This window comes from Eucalyptus grandis, chromosome 7 (assembly GCF_016545825.1).
Source record: "Eucalyptus grandis isolate ANBG69807.140 chromosome 7, ASM1654582v1, whole genome shotgun sequence".
NCBI classification, from domain to species: Eukaryota; Viridiplantae; Streptophyta; class Magnoliopsida; order Myrtales; family Myrtaceae; genus Eucalyptus; species Eucalyptus grandis.
Genome location: NC_052618.1, coordinates 37,191,854 through 37,209,051, shown reverse-complemented (window position 1 = coordinate 37,209,051; position 17,198 = coordinate 37,191,854). Strand labels below are relative to the sequence as shown.

Here is a 17,198-nt window from a genome sequence, read left to right as displayed (position 1 = left end):
ATGGCTTCAACCATGGCTTCAACCATGGCTTGGGATCTCGAGCCGGCATGCCAGGTGCTCTTCTGGTTGGAGCGGGTGGCGTTCTTCGGCGCCTACACGCTGGCGGTGGCGGCATTCCCGGCGACTTGGCGGTTGGGCATCGCGCTCTCGTTCGCCTTCCAATTCATGTCTTTCGGGCGCGCCGTTATCCAATCGGAAAATCCAGTGAGTGCGACGTTTGAGTCGAACGTGAATGCCTTGCGCAGTTTCTAGGGTTCTTACACGACGTGTGCTTGGTTTGGGTGTTTCGGTGTAGGGTTCGAAGAGAGAATCGAAGATTCTCTATATGACAGAGCACGCCGCGGCGATCCTTCTTGACTTCTACTTGAAGTCCGGACAGCCGCCACCTCTCACGATGGCCCTCCTCCTTTTCGAGGCTTCCTGTGCGATTCGCCTATTGCGGGCGTGGTGGGCCAAGCATTCTGGAGAGGTCGCTAAAGTGAGCTCTCTCTCTCTCTCTCTCTCTCTCTCTCTCTCTCTGTCCTCAGTATGATGTGAATGGAACTCATCTTGTATGTACGATATTGCCTTACATATTACTAAAAGACTAGGACCCCGAACACCAGAAAGAGTTTCATGATCCTAAACTCGGAAGAAAGGTATACACATCTTCGTTGATGGTTTTCGTAACTACGTATTTCGATTGTTATAGCTTTTGAATCCAAAGATTTGTTAATGGTGTGTTGTCCAAAAGTCGTAAACTGCTGTTTCGATTTGCCTTAAACCTTTTCTTTTGATTGTTTGGGGAGATAAGGTTTTTTGGGCGAAAATATTTGATGAGGAAACCGAGAAGACTGAGGATGGAAACAGCGACGCTAAGCCTGTGGAGTCTAAAGTTGAGCAAGAGGGTGCTCGGCTGGAGAGCCCCGAGAAAGAGGCTGTGGAAGGGGCGGGCCTCGAAGAGAAGACTTCCAAGGGACATGTTGATAAGTTGGAGGAGACTGTTAACTGGGCTGCTCTTTGTGAAGCCAATGATGAGCAGATGCTGGACACTTCACAAGCAATGAGCGGAAGCAGGATCCCCGGGGAGCCACCGCTCGTGCAGCCACAAGAGAGCAGAGCGGGAGACGAATCACGCCCTTCGAAGAAACCGAAGCATGAATGCGTGCCACCTTCTGCACCCAGTGTTGGGATGTGTCGCGAGTACTTACAGATTAGGGGCGAAGAAGACTGCTGCAGCCTGGGAAGAGGATACTACACGAGCCCTTGGGCACGCGAAAGGGATTATCTGGTGGAGGAGCTGGACAAGGCCAAGGGCGCTGTCAATATGTACCAACAGCTCGCGGATGGATATAGCAAGGACATCCACAAGCTGACCATCAAGAGGCTCGAACTTGCCTCGAAGCTTGAGGACTTGACTGCTCGCCACGACATCGTCTGGGCAGAACGGGAGCTGCTTCGCAAAAGCTTCAAAGCTCTGTTGGACTGCACTTCCAACTTGGCCAGGAGGACATGCAGTGAGGCGTTGTGCGCTGAGTACTACAAGCAGTGCTGCCTTGAGTACAGCGAAGGGAAGGGCCTCCTCCAGGAGGAGAATGCTCGGCTTGAGGCCGAGGTGGAGGAGTTGAGAAAGCAGCTCGATGAGTCAGAGTGCAAGCGCCAGGCCCTCGAAGAGAATGCTCGGCTTCTGGCTGAGACAGAGGAGCTGAGGAAGCAGCTAGACGAGTCCGAGTGCAAGCGCCAGGCCCTGGAGGAAGAGAAAGCCAGCCTCGATACCAACCTGAGCGGCGCGATTGCCCTGTGCGAGGTCTATTGCTTCGTGCTAAAGTACATATCGCTTTTCAATAGAGTCAATACCTAGAATTCTTTCTAAGTCACTGTGGATTATACTCGGTTTTCTTTCGTGGTTCCAATGCGGGTAATCTTCCTCGAGAGATCTCTCCTAGTGCTCGTTCATAGCCTTTTTTTCTTCTGCGAGTTTGGTGTGTACATGTCTTGCTCGCGATCTACTTGCCTAGGACCCAAAACCGTGATAGATCAATCACGCGCCATTGGTCGTAGTCCTCAAGATATGTTAAGTTAGACCTTAATTCACTCGTTCTTACCATGCTACAATCACATAGTGGACACAGTCACAGGTCAAGCAATTGTACAATTCACCGACATCCTACTAAATAACTAGAAAGATAGAGCACTCGCTAGTGTTTCCTTTTCCGACACTCTCATCTCACCCATCCTTCGCTTATGCTGGAACTGAATACCTGACATGGAGGAAATCAAGAGTAGTCTTCAGAGCACGGTTCGACCAAATTGCTTGGGCCTGATCGCTGCCCGGTCTTTACTCACTAGCACTAAAGCAGGATGGATCCAGAAATTTAGTATTGGGCAGGTCAAGCAAAACGTCATTCATCATGACTAAGCTGCTGATGATTAACTACTATGCAGAGAAAAAAGAAAATCCATTAGAATTAAACAAGAATCCATTAGAAATAACGGATACTGTCGTGCCTAATCACCGAAGTCCGAATGCAAAGAATTCATTAAGAATCAAGCATAAATCGAACTTCTCAAGACCCTTCTGTCAATGCATCAGGCATCCTGCTAAATAATCATCTCTCATCTTGTTTGCGATCCTACTTTTAACAGTGTTCAATCGTTGAAAAGTGAAGACACTCGGTTTTTAATATTGATACTGGAAGAATTAATACCAAGCGAATTAAGGGATCTACCGGACGATAAAGCTCATGACTTCCACTCCTGAACATCATCCAAAGTGCTCGATACATGTTTTAGGCTACATATAGTTTTGTTTAACTGATTCTTTACCAAAGCTATATATCGTCTAAAACAACCAAATGCTTTGAACTTATGAGAGATAAAAAAACATAACAAAAACACGTAAAGTCATATATAAAAGTGATAAAATATGAGGCTCCATGCCTCGCCCTCATATTCAATGAACCACAAATGTTAAAATATATGAGATGTAATGAAAGTCTAGCTCTAGTTAATTTAGAATATATGAGTTGTAATGAAAGTCCAGCTCTAGTTCATTTACCAAATGATTTTCTAGTTGCTTTTTCCGCTAAATAATGTTTACACACGGATAAATTAATATTAGCAAATGACTCTAAAAGGTCTTTTATTGCTAATTGTTTCATTCTTTGTAATCATATGTGACCTAATTTAGCATGTCGAGTACTTGCATCAATCTCCATGTTACTAGAAAATGCAATTAAAGAAAAACAATCATCAAAATTAATGTTGTTCATATCATAATCAATGACTAACACCATAAAATCATTCAATACATGCCCAAAACCGTAATAAATTGTTCTAAATAAAATGTCAACACAATTACCATAGAAATTCAATACATAACATAAACTTAGAAGATCAACTATGGAAATCAAGTTTTGTCGAATATCTAGAATATGGAGGACATCATGTAGGAATTACTTTCTCCCTTCACATATGATTAATTTATGTGTCTATACCCTTTATTTCAACATTTGAGTTATTTCCAACATATATTTATCTTCTTCTAAGCTGTATCCAACAATATTCCACAAATACTCTTCGGTCTCTAGTTATGTGATCCGTTACTCTCTACAGTCCACACAAGATGAGATTCAATAGGAATTATAGTTATAGAAACAAAATCATTACTTAAAGTAATGTAGTATTGGGATACTTCTTTTGACTCAGTGCATTCACGAATGAAGTGACCTAGGTTGTTACAATTGTGGCACTTCATCTTAACATTGTCCATTTTCCCACCACATTTCTTATGTCAGAGAATCTTAGCTCTCTTGGATAATCGATCAGTCTCATTTTATTTAGGGTTAATACCCTGAAAAACCCTAAACTGGTATACTTGTGACAAATTTACCCCAAACTATTGTTTTGACCACCAAAAACCCAAAACTGGTATACTTGTGACAAATTTACCCTTCTGTTAGTTTTCGTTAAATTTTATTCTCAAATTATTAAGTTAAATGACACGTGACAGTTGACCGGTATACCAATTTAAGATTTTACGCTCCGTTTGTCACCGTTTACAATTTTTGTGATTTTTTTGTGGTATTAATCCAATTTAGCATAGGGTATATTTATCACAAATTTACTATTTTAGGGTTTTTTGCAGTTAAATAAATTAGTTTGGGGGAAATTTGTCATAAATGTACAAGTTTAGGGTTTTTTTATAGTCAGTCGGGTAAATTTGTCACATGTATACCAGTTTGGGGTTTTTCATGGTCAAAAAAATAGTTTGGGGTAAATTTGTCATAAGTGTACCAGTTTGGGGTTTTTCAAGGTATTAACCCTTTTATTTATTGTTGAATTTATGGTTTCCTTGCGCTTGAAATCTGAAATTTTGCGTAAACCTAATTCAGCTACATAAGCATGAATAGAATATCTCGCAACTTTGAGTGCTCATTCTCTAATTCCAAGTAATGCGCTATATCGTCAAAAGTGATGATATTCTCATTGTGCTCCGTATTGATTTCTATATGCTCCTAACTGTTAGAAAGAGACATTATAACAGCTTGAACTTGATGTTCATCAGTTATGGTGTGATCTGCCGACTTTAGCTCACAAAACATGCTTAACATCTCCAAAAAATGCTACATTATCGTTAGATTTGGGCATTTTCGGTATATGTCAAACTTAATGGTGAACCTCCTCAACTTAGTGGCATATGTACTCCAAAACTTATCTTTTAAGGCAACCCAAATTACTTGAGCATTATCATAACCTTCAAACTTACATAAAGATCATCTTGCATATAGCAAATAATGCCATTTTTCTTTTTCCAAACTTGATAAGGTTCTTGATCTTTTCTATACTGAGCTGAAATTCCATGATCAAATTCATCCATGGTGTGGCTGAGGGTTTCCAAAACCTCTTGCTCCTAAATGATATACTGAACCTTTGATACCAAATATCATAATTATCACTATTAAGTTTCTCATCCTTATTAAGGTCAGACACAATAGTCTTGGATGCTGAAGTCATAATCTATTGTTACTACACATTAACATAATAAACGCGTGATTAATACTAACACATTTTGCATAAAGAAAACATATAAAATTTGTAGTAAAGACAAAGTAAATTAATGATAATTCAACAAAAAGTACGAAAACAAAAGTTCCACATGCTCCCAATCAATTTTTATGTATGATTGTTTTACTATCACTAACTAGTTTAATTTATGCAAATTTTGAGTTCTAGATGAGAATTCCTTCAAATTAACTCCCAATAGAAAATATGATTACATGATCAAATGTAATTATTACATTTTCTATTAAATATCAAGAAATATAGCATGATATGAACCATCGTACAAGACAATCATATAACAACTATAATCGAAAGTAGAATCCAAGATGTAATAAAAAGATAAAGGATCTCCAACCATTATTTGAGTTTGCTTGGAATCAGGAAATTGCAAGCATATTAAACCATATACATGCTATCATCAAACCAAGCTTTACTCAACTTATTTGTGGTCATTTTCATGTAGGCTAACTTTTGTATTTCCAAAACCATAAAGAAATATAAGTTTGAGGGAATAAATGATGCACTTAGACCCCAAAAATGTGTTTTTAGGGTTTCGTACACGTTATTATATCTTTAAAAGCCTCAAACATGTAAAATAACTATACAACAATATAGAGCACTACGATACAAACCACGCGTCGATCGGACTTCACACGTACCCACATGCGCCACCTGAGTGCATGGCGCACATGACGCACACACCAACAAACCAATGTGACTCTGGCCGATCTGATCGGTTAGACCGATCCAACGGTCAAACCCATTCGACCGGTTTGATCACTTTGATCAGTCTAACCATTGATTTGTCAATCAGGTCGAGTCGTCGGGTCAATAGTCGGGTTGAGTCGGGTCGTCGATCAATGAACGACCGGTGGATGATGCCATGGATGACATCATATAGTCAATTACTGACCGTTTGCTAACATCATCAGTGACGTCAACACATGCCAATTCACCGACGCATGCATGGCGCTCAAGCGCTGGCGTTCCCAATGTGTATGGCGCATGGCCTTCACATACCATGACTTCTGGTCATGCGTGAGGACGTGTCCGGAGTTGTTTGGTGGCGTTCGACCCACCATTCTACTCGACTTGTCAAGATTTTTCACTACGTGCATTCTAAAATTTATTTTGGTCGAAAAAATATTCCAAAAAATGGCCAAAATAGAATAGTCATCCGCAACCTTTAAACACATTCTTTGTTTCAGTTCATTTTCGATGATTCATGTTACAATTTTGAGCAATGAACATCCAGTCAATATGAAGTTCATCCTCTTGATCTCTATAACCAACAACAAGTCAAAAAATTCGATGGAAAAACAAGGTTAAGATCATAATAGTGGCTCTGATGCCAATGTTGGAAGAGAGTTGGTGGAAGAAACAACTAACATCTTCAATGCACAATAAAAAAATTACCCCAAAATGTATGTTCAATCACAAGTAAACGATGGACGATACGACTTTACGATGGTCCAAATACAATCACAAGGAAAGTATTCAAGTTCCACATCATTAATGGCGATAGTCTTCACAAAGTAGTAATAGAATTCCCTTTTGTTTTTTGATGGAGATAGGGGAAGAAGAGAGAACAGTTTTTTTAGAACATTCTTTTTGCCATTAATTATCATGGTTATTTTTTCAAAAGTTATTTATATAACTTCCCTATATAAAGGAAAAAAAAAAAAACTTCCCTCACACCTTTTGAAAATGTGTCTCCACGATATCACATTAAGATGGACCAGTGCATATTAAGTGCACCCCATCATGGACGAATAAATGAGATATAATAGCAGGGATATTTAAACTGACACAATCGTGAAACTTAACAAAAACAGCATAGCATAGTTCTGAAACAAACCAATTCTCTCTCGATATGTAGAGTACAATCTCTACCGCCATGGTAATTTGCCTAGAGCAACCCTAAATTAAGGATGATTTTGCAATCCCTTTCCTCTTTTCTATCATCTCTTACCCAATTTCCCCCTTAATTCTCTCGTTTAGCTTCCCTTCGAGCTCCGGCACCTCACTGCCACAGCTTTTGTCTGTTCTTTTCCTCGGCGTTTATTGACTTTGCAATTGGGGTCAACTTTGCCTCCCTCACGTCTGGGCACTCCCGATTGTTCTTCTTTATCTCTGGTCGCACCATTTGCCCACCTCTGTTTCACTACATGCAGCAGAGATTCCTTCTGCATCCCCTTCATACCTTGTACAGCATTTTAATCTATGGAAGCAAGCGACTTGGAGGAAGATTCTCCTCTAGTCGCTCTCTATTCCAGGTTGGGCCGACTTTGCTCGGCTCACGAACTTGAAGTGTGGGATGACTTGCCACCACGGGAGAAGATCGAGGAATGTAAGCTCACTATAGTAGGTAAAATCTCCTCAAACCCTTCGATTAACTTCTAGGCATTCCAAAATACTCTTAAATGTGCATGGAGGACAAAACAAGTAGAAATTACTCAACGAGATGCCAGATTATACGTAACTACACTTAAATCCGAAGGAGATAAGTAGAGACTCCTATAGGGAGGATCGTGGTTATTCTCTAGTCACCTGGTTATAATCAAGCCTTGGATACCTAATACGCCTTTACGCTGTTACGATTTTTCGACATGCTCTTTTTGGGTCCAAATTTTCGATTTACCGCTTAAGGGGTCTTCTGACCAGATGCTAAGAAAGGCTGTTAAGCATGTGGGGCGAGTAATAGAGGTCAAAATGGATTCAAAAGAAAGTTCCAACTTTTAGATCAGGTAGAGCTATGGTGGAAATTGACTTATAAACGCCTTTAAAGATAGGGCACCTAATCCGCATTGATAGAAAAACTATATGGTTAGATTTTAGATATGAAAGACTCACACATTTCTGCTATTCATGTGGTAGACTATACCACTATGCCGCTTACTATCTAGAAATGCCTTTCACAGAAGCGAAAATGGCTGGTAAGGAAAAAATGGCCTATGGCCAATGGTTGCATGCATAAGTGAAAGAACACAGTCCTTATTGGCTTACCTTTTATGGTGATCAGGGAAAACCCACCGAGACAAAGAAAATGGTCCCAGAAACTCCTACTTTTTCTGACCATTAAGGCTCTAGCACTTCCCCCCAATGAGAATAAAGAGGCGGAAGGTTCCCATTTCCCTACAATGCAGTTCGAGCTTGACGACAGGATAGCTGGACATCTATCTAAAAATGATACAACCTCTGTAAAACCCAAACAGAAAGGCATCCTGGTTCCTTATAGGACTAACAAAGAGAAAAAAATGGGACTACACAAGAACCGATCATTCCTCATTTAGCACTTGAGGTTCAGCAACACATGCAATACCAACAACAGCAACGGCATCTTCACCCGAGCTCTGTGTCCCCAACAGCCTCCATGGGGGATCTAATCGCTGCTTCTTCACGAACGAAAGGGATTCAAGAGCAGCACATGCATATACCTATACCGAGGAAAGTGAAGCACTCAAGAATCTCAACAAAAGTAGGTATCGCAAAGAAGCTAAAGCGTTATAACCCATACGAATCATGAATTAATATTATAGAGGATCTGGATGAGACTCAATTACTGGATACTCCGGTACTTATGGCTGAAGAGAACAATAAAAGAGCTGAGGTGGTTTACCCTTAAAAGCCACCAATAGTAAAATGAAGCTACTGAGTTGAAACTGTCAAGGTCTGGGGCCTTCCCTGACAGTTCAAGCCCTCAAGGCCCTCGTGGTCAAAGAAAGACCGAATCTAGTGTTTTTGATGGAGATTAAAAACGGCTCGAAAAGATCACAAAAAATCAGCGTAAGCTCAAATACATAAATTCCTTTTTGGTTAATCCTATTGGCTTAGCGGGGGGTTTGGCTATATTTTGGCAGGCACACATCTCTCTTAGAGTGGTTCAATCACATCAGGACTTCATAGACACGATATGTACTGATTTGGGAAATAACATACCTACACGTGTCACCTGTATCCATGCACCAGCGGTGCTTCGGCTTCGACAGCAACTCTAGGATGTCCTTCGACAAATTGCTACCTCTCCTCTTCATCGTGGATATCTGTTGGGGACTTCAATGAGGTAACCTATCACTGGGAGAAAGTAGAGAAGAAGTTAGCTAATTTTCATCGTATGAATTCATTCAGAGAGGTGTTACATGACGGTTCTTTAATTGACATGGAGAGTAAATGATGTATATTTACCTAGATGAATAACTGCGAGGGGGAAAAAGCAAAGAGTGTTTAGATTGGGTTCTGTGCAATCTGGATTAGAGAATCGCCTTCCGGAAGCCGAGGTGTGTGCCTTACCTGTAGTAGGATCGGATCATAGTCCTCTTATCTTAAATACCGAAGCTTTTATAACTAGAAGACGCAGACCTTTCACCTTTGAAGCATTCTGGTTACAACACCCGGACTGCAGGAAGATTATCTCAAATTCTTGGAAATAGGCTACTAGCGCTGGTTTCGATCTGCCACATCAATTAAAACATGTCAACTTAGCACTTACCCTGTGGAGTCGCTAGACTTTCTCCAACACAAATAAAAGAATTGGCGAGCTGTAGTATTTGCTTCAACATATCACAAATCAAACGGACATACCCTACGACAAAGAGACAACAACAAAAATCAAGTCAGAAATTTAGTAGCTTTGGCAGCAAGAGAAGCAGTTTTGGGCTATGAGATCACGGATTAGTTGGTTAAAATGGGGTGACAAAAACACCAAATTCTTCCACGCAACCACCATCCAACGAAGACAACAGAATCGCATTACAATGCTACTAGACGCCGACCAGAGATGGGTAAGAGATGAGGCCACACTTAAAGAGATGACTCAGGCTTTCTTTTCCAACCTATACAAAACAGTGGGTTTGCGACTTCGACCTTATACTTGCTCAATGCCCTTACATTGTAACTTCCAACATGAATGCCTCCCTCACAGCCATGGTAACAAAGGATGAGATCCGCATTGCTTCCTTTCAACTAGGCACAAACAAGGCCCCGGGGCCTGATGGATTGAACGGGCTATTTTATCAATCAAATTGGGACACTCTACAGGATGAGTTAGTTCTTTCAATTTGTTGACACCTAAATTTTGGTGACCCTTTTAATTATTAGTTGCATTAAAAAATTAGGGATTAATTTTAACCCCTAAAAAAATATTAGTTAATTAATTAATTGCATAGCATATAGTTTTAGGTGCATCCATTTATATTTGCATTTACATTGGGCCGGTGACAAATGGGTTCAAATTGATGGTTTAGAATATTAATTTGACAATTGGACTAAGCCCACGAAGGGAGTAAATAAGCCCAAGCCCGTATCCTCAGAAAGATTTTACGGATTGATTTGTGTGAGATTTCAAATTTTGGAAGAATCCTTTTGCAATCCTAAATCGTATCAAAAGCAAATATTGCTGAAAAAAATGAAAAAAGTGCAGCAAGAACAGCGACGACAGAGAGAGAGACGTGCAGCAGAGCAGGAAAAAGAAAAGAAAAACGAAGAAGAAAACAGGGTCTTCTTCTTCCTCGCGCAGCAGCTTCGTCGAGCACTGCAGCCGTCCGGGCTTCACCTTCACCTGAGCGACCAGCGCTGCGCCATCGCACCGCACCGCGCCTTCACCCAATGCCGGCAGCAGAACCGGCGACCCGACACCCCTGCTCCGTCCCGGGCTCCCTTGTTTCGTCGCCGATTCATCACCGCCGCACTGCCGTGTCCTGCAGCGACCTCAGCCCGACGGCCAGCAACCCCGACGACAGCAGATCCCGGGCCTTCCTCGCCAGCTCTGCACCCGAACGCTCGCCCCTGCTTCAGCCGTTTCAATCTCACCTGCAACTGACACCAGCCTCCATCTTCGATCGCGACGCAGCAGCAACCCCCTGCTCCGTCGCGCCTCAGTCTCCGCTTCGCCTGCGAGGCCGCTACTGTTGCCGATCCGCTCCACCAGCCCCGCGAAGCTGCTGTCCCGATCTGCTACAACCCTGCCGTGACAGTAGCACCAACGCACAGCCGTCCTCCGCCAGCATCACTCCAAACTTGACAACGAAGCTGCTGTCCAGACATGTCATGAGCCCGATGCTCAGCAATTCCAGGCGAGTTCTTAGTCCAGCGAGCAATCCTCAGCAAAGTTCAATCACCGACGCAGTGAGATCAAAATTTCGTGGCTGGTCTGGGTCGACTTCATCGGAAGATTCACGATTGGCGCGCAATCACTTCTTAAGAGACGATCCAGAGAGGAAAAGAGAGCAACCAAAAGCATAAAAAAAAGAAGCCTTTGAAGTGGCGCTCTTTGTCTGGAGTGATCCAAGGCGAGAGAGACAGAGGAAGCTTTTTGCAAAAAGACAAGAAAGGGAAGCCGATCTTTCATCAATATCACATATTTGCATTCCACTAATATTCTTTTCTTAATTTTTTTCAGGTTCTGCCCACATCCTCGTCATTGTAGAAAATGCCAAGGAAAGACCCCACATTCGAGTATTAACAAATCCCAAGAGGCTTCACGGAGAGTGATCAGGGAACAAATATCAAATCTCGTTGATTAAAATTTATTGCCAAGTTTCCAGTGACGTCCTCATCAGTTACCGTGCTGGTCCTTCGCCATATTGTTGCACCACGCGAGTTCCCTCAAACCCTTGCGCGCCGCTCCGAGCCCTCTCCGAGTGACGCCGCTGCAGCATCCGTGACTCCGATCGCCCTTGCTGTCGAGTCCAACGACCACGCCAGCAGCACCACAAATTGCTGAGCCAAGCCCCGCGAATTACTATTCTCTGTTTTTGCAGGTTTACCGGTGTCTTTGTCTATGTCCAGCAACAAAACCGTGGCGTCTCACGTGTTCCGAAAAGAGGATAAAGTTGCCGCAGAAGATTAATTTTAGGCTAGGAGCTCATGAAGAATTTAGACGTGTGGAGATATTTTTTTAGTGGAAGAATAGAGAACAGACTTTGGGTCTCGTGACTGCGAGTACACCGCTAGCCAACCTTGGTCGCGGGTCGTGAGTAGCGTTTGAGGATCGGAATTCGGAAGCCAATATTCGAATTAGGTAAAAATCTTATCTATTTTGATTTTCGAAAATTCCGTTTCCTTATCGATAAATTCGTTGATGCCCATGATGGAAATTTCCGATATGCTAAGATATGTGAAATCTCGAGTAGCCTTCTAAATTGTGAATTTTTCCTAATTTCGCAATGTGCATATGATAGATAGTCTGATTTCACGCTCGAAATACGACTTGCAATCGCACGAAAAAATCGCTAATTCGATTTCACGCTCGAGATATGATTCGTGATTTTATTTTAAAATTGGCCAACCCGGTCTCATGCGCGAGATATGGTTCGTCAATTTGGATATCAATCTTGCTCTGATTTGCTGTCATGCCATTTAAGTTAATTTTGTTTTCGTAAAAAAATCCAAAAGTGTAGGTTTAAGGTTTGCATATTTAGAATAGGAATTTAAAAAACAAAGAAATCAAAAATCAAATCAATCAATTTAGGTTGTTAGATTTTTAACTCGGATTGCATGTTTAAATATTTGACAATTATTAGTTTCGAAATTAATAAAACAAAAACACAAAAAAGGTCATCATGCATATGTCATGTAGAATTAGGACATTCTTTACACGTCATTGCATATTAGAATAAATTGCATGCTTATTTAGAATAAAAACCATGTGCACGTCATATAGAATTATGTTAATACAATGCACGTCAGTTAGTGATTTTTGTTAGGTCCATTTAATTAGAAATTGTCAGTCATTAGATTAATTTAGATTGCATATTTAAATGTTGCATTTCTTTAATTTTGAATCTCATAGAAAATACAAAAAAATTATTTAGAATAAATCATCTCATGCTTAGGATAGACTACATGCTTAGTTATGTCATATTGCTTAGGTCATATAGCTAAGTCATATTGCCATGTCATATCATTTCATGTTAAATTAGTGGCATGCATTGCATATTGCATGATTTTCATTAATTAAGTAAAAACAAAACAAAAATTGCGTGTTAATTAGAAATCATATTTAGGACTGCTGATGTGAATTCTAAACTAACAACGCAGATGCTTTCGTTGCTATGAGGTAAGTCCTGCAATTTATTCATTTGCTTTCTTGAGTGTTAAATTAGTGGTTTGCACACTTGCATGGTCACCTCACATGTTAATGAATTAAAATAAATTCAAGTTGCTTGCCAAACAATTTTTTCAAAATAAAAGATAAAGGTACCGGAAAGGCATTAGAGAAATCCAGTGTAACCAAGTCCCCGTACCCATAATCTCTGGTTCGTAGGAGTAAAGTAAATCTCCCATTACTTTACTTGGGTTTCTAATCGACCCACCAAAAATAGATTAGTGGCGACTCATGATTGAAAATTCAATTGCATGTTAAGAACTCGAACCTAAGTCGCGAATTGGTATGGGCTTGGGAGAGCCCGAGTTAAGTCTAGGCTTAACAATCCATTAGCCAAACCCTAGGTGGTCCAAAACCGAAAAAATAGGTCGCGACACAATTCAAAACTTTTTTCATTCAGATTTGATCCCTCTAGATCTTAGCAAGACTATTGTTGCTTTGATATCGAAGATACATCTTCCTGAAATTTTGGACCACTACTGTCCTATTAGCCTCTGCAATTACGCCTATAAAATCATTTCCAGAGTTCTTGTTAACCGACCGAAACCTTTACTACCTCAACTGATTTCAACTGAACAAACGGCATTTGTGAGTGGGTGACAAATCCAGGACAATATCCTGATCATCTAGGAGATTCTCCATCAGATAAAAATTAGGAAACGGCGACGAAACTTCCCGGCAATCTTAAAAATGGACATGTAGAAGGCATACGATAGGGTGGAATGGGACTTTTAAACGACTTACCTACTCAAGCTCAACTTCCATCCTAGATGAGTTCAGTGGATTTCTCAATGCATATCAATAATATCTATTAGTATAAAGTTCAATGGCCAGCAAATGGAATATTTTCACCCGACGCGAGGACTTCATCGGGGAGACCCTTTATCCACTTATTTATTCATTCTATTGGCTAATCTCCTTTCAACTCTCATTCATCAAGTCGTCGACATAAGGCAATTGAAAGACATTAAAATTAACAAGTGGAGTCCTACTCTCTCTCATCTATTCTTCGCCGACAATGCTATATTCTTTCTAAATGGTACAATAAGAGAATGTCAGAACTTGGTCAATATTCTGAATCAATATTGCCTAGCTACGGGGCAGTCTATCAATAGGAATAATTCGGGTATTTTCCTCAGTAAGGACTGTCCGAGGTGTCTCAAGGAAAACCTGGCTAGTGAACTAAGAATTCCTGTGCTAGAAAGAACAGGCAAATACCTAGGCATTCCTTCGATTGGGGGCGCTCGAAAGGAGAGATGTTTGCTTGGCTTTTAGGTAGAGTGACTTCGAAAATGGAAGGCTGGAAGGAGATTTTAATCTCTAAGGGTGGTAAGGAAGTCCTAATTAAGACTGTTGTGCAAGCCATTTCCTAGTATGCAATGTCTGTTTTTAAAATTCCTATATCCATCTGCAAATCTATTGAGAAAAAGATTGCCCAATTCTGGTGGCATAATGATTGTCAGAAAGCAGGAATTCATTGGAAACAATAGGATGTTTTAAAAAGCACAAAGGTGTTGGGAGGATTGGGTTTTTGAGACCTTGTGGCTTTCAACAAAGCCATGCTTGGAAAACAAGCATGGTGACTAGTCCAACAGCCTTCCTCACTGTGGAGTAAAGTATTCAAGGTCATTTCTTTTCCTTCACAAGACTTTCGTTATGCCCATAGATGTGTTCGCCCTTCATGGGATTGGTAGAGCCTTATGTCAGGAAGGGATGTTATACTACCTAATCTTTTGTGGTCGGTTGGCGACGGATCAAATATCAAAATCTGTGAGGATAGGTGGCTTCCTAGGCGAATTCTTGGCGGTCTTGCTCAAAGAAAAGAACCAAAATTGGTGGCTGATCTACTGGTACAGAATTCAAAGAACTAGAATGTCGCTACTCTAAATAAATTTTATAATGAACAAACAACATAAGAGATTCTCAGAATTCCAGTGCAGGCTAACTTTACTACAAACAAACTGGTATGGACAGCAACAACCAACGGATGGTACATAGTTAGAAGTGGTTATCACTCAATCAAGAAAGCAGAAACAAGCAAACTCATGCAACAAGCTTCATCCTCCTACCAACAGCCTCCATAACTTTGGAAGAGCATATGGAAGCTTAAACTAGCACCAAAGGTCAGGTTTTTTTTTGTCTTTTTTTTTTCTGGACTATTTGTCACAATGCATTGCCCACGAAAGAAAATCTATTTCAACACCGAATTAGTATTGATCCCATCTGTCCTATATGCCTAACTCAACAACCTGAGTCGATTGAACACCTTCTTTTGTTCTGCCCTTAGACCAACTCAATATGGTCACACCCTAACATAGGCATCCAGATTAACGCCACAGCTGTTCGACTCATATACGAATGGATAGCAGATCGTATAATGCAAAAGAGAACAACACCTGATTTGGAGATGGTTGTAGCAGTTTTCTGGCAGGTCTGGAAGGCCCGAAACAGGGCCATCTTCTCCCAACAGCAATCGGATCCGAACTTTGTTGTCCAAGTTGCACTCGCCCAGGTTAAATCTGCTCGAGGCGTGCTCTACCTTCGACGAGAATAGGGAAGAATCGCGAAAAGATTGAAACGCCTCTGGTGATCGAATTGAACAGTTTACTCTTGGTAGATTCCATAAACAACCAACAAGAACCCCCATGGGAAATCTGCCCTCGTGTCCATGAAGCCGTCGCTCGTCTTTTTCCCATCTTGTATCTTAGGTTTTGTAAAGGGAAGCCAACTCCGCAGCTGACTGGGCCGCAAGATCGCACAGCAATGGTTCCCCTCCCCTGTCTTGGGCTGAATCCCTCCCCCTCCTCTCCTTGACCTGCTTCTTTTGGACGCTATCGCAGTGGAATGTAATTTGCCCCACTATCAATAATATTTCCTTTCTGACCAAAAACAAAAAAATAGCATATCTATAATCTCACAAATATCTTAATTGCGTAGTGTTGGATGAGGAGTTCATTCAATGACAACAAAGCTAAGAGTTAAAAAGAACAACACCAAATATATGGGAGATGAAGGTTTCCTGAGGAAGGGAGACACTTGTGGTATTTGCAGTTAACACGGAAGGCAAATGGAGATTAAAGTTGTTTAGGCACAAAAAGAGTTCCTCTATTTGTTTTGCGGAAAATAAATTATGTGGAGAATAGTTTTCTAAAGATAATCGATTGTATTATTTGAAATAATTAGCCAATAACAATTTTAAACATTTTTGTAGATAATGAAAATATTATTCCATTCTATGACATTTCAATCTTACAAGAGTGACCCAGTGACACCATCCGTTCATTCATTTTTGTAAGTAATACAAATTATCATTCTTTTGAAAATGTTTGACAATGCAAGCGTTAATATATGGGAAACAAACGTTGCTTGGTGCTCTTATAAGTTTTGGGCTTGTGGCATTTAAACCAGAAGGCAAATGGACTCTTTGGGGGTGCTATTTGGGCCATTTGATTCCTCGGAAACCGGTGATGTATTCAACAAAATAGATTGCTATCAACTCGGATTATGTAAACAATCTGTAATTCTTCCACGCGCATTCACGTATGATGCTAATTAATCAAATTAAACCATGTGACCCCATCCCTAATATTGAATTTGACCCTAGAGAACAAGTTCCTTATCGACAATAGACGTCATTGAAATTTGTTATTGCAAACCCAAAATTGAAATTTTTAATGTTATGGATTTATCAACTCTGGGAAATTGTTCAATTAATCGTAAACTTATTAGTACGAATGCCAATTTAGTCTTAAGTTTTTCATTTTTGCCAATTTACTTCTAAATCTTTGTACAAAATTCTAATATAAGAATGTCGTGTAAATTCCAGCTAATTTTTTACCAAAACTCCTTGATCTGGCTGTGTGCCACGTAGGACAACCGACGATAATTGGCTCTTACGTCAACAAAATCCATTGAAATTGACTAAAAGGACTATATAAGAATGTCGTGTAAATGTTTAGAATTAAAATTGCAAAATTTTAAAAAGTTAGGACTAAATTAGCATTTTATGATTGACTAGCTAATTTTTCCTCAAACTCTTGATGGGGCTAAG

At 40.6% G+C, this 17,198-nt stretch overlaps 1 protein-coding gene across 1 annotated transcript; it reads left to right on the top strand.

The window, feature by feature from the left end:
- Positions 1–1,840, top strand: LOC120296116. Its single transcript, XM_039317773.1, has 3 exons — positions 1–204; positions 296–478; positions 794–1,840. The coding sequence occupies exons 1-3, from the start codon at positions 1–3 to the stop codon at positions 1,838–1,840; spliced, it is 1,434 nt and encodes a 477-aa protein (XP_039173707.1).
- Positions 1,841–17,198: the final 15,358 nt, after the last annotated feature.

Coding starts and splice junctions, on each gene's coding strand:
- LOC120296116 (XM_039317773.1), top strand. CDS start 1: ATGGCTTCAACCATGGCTTCAACCATGGCTTGGGATCTCGAGCCGGCA. Junction 205..295: donor TTATCCAATCGGAAAATCCA/GTGAGTGCGACG, acceptor GTTTCGGTGTAG/GGTTCGAAGAGAGAATCGAA. Junction 479..793: donor ATTCTGGAGAGGTCGCTAAA/GTGAGCTCTCTC, acceptor TGGGGAGATAAG/GTTTTTTGGGCGAAAATATT.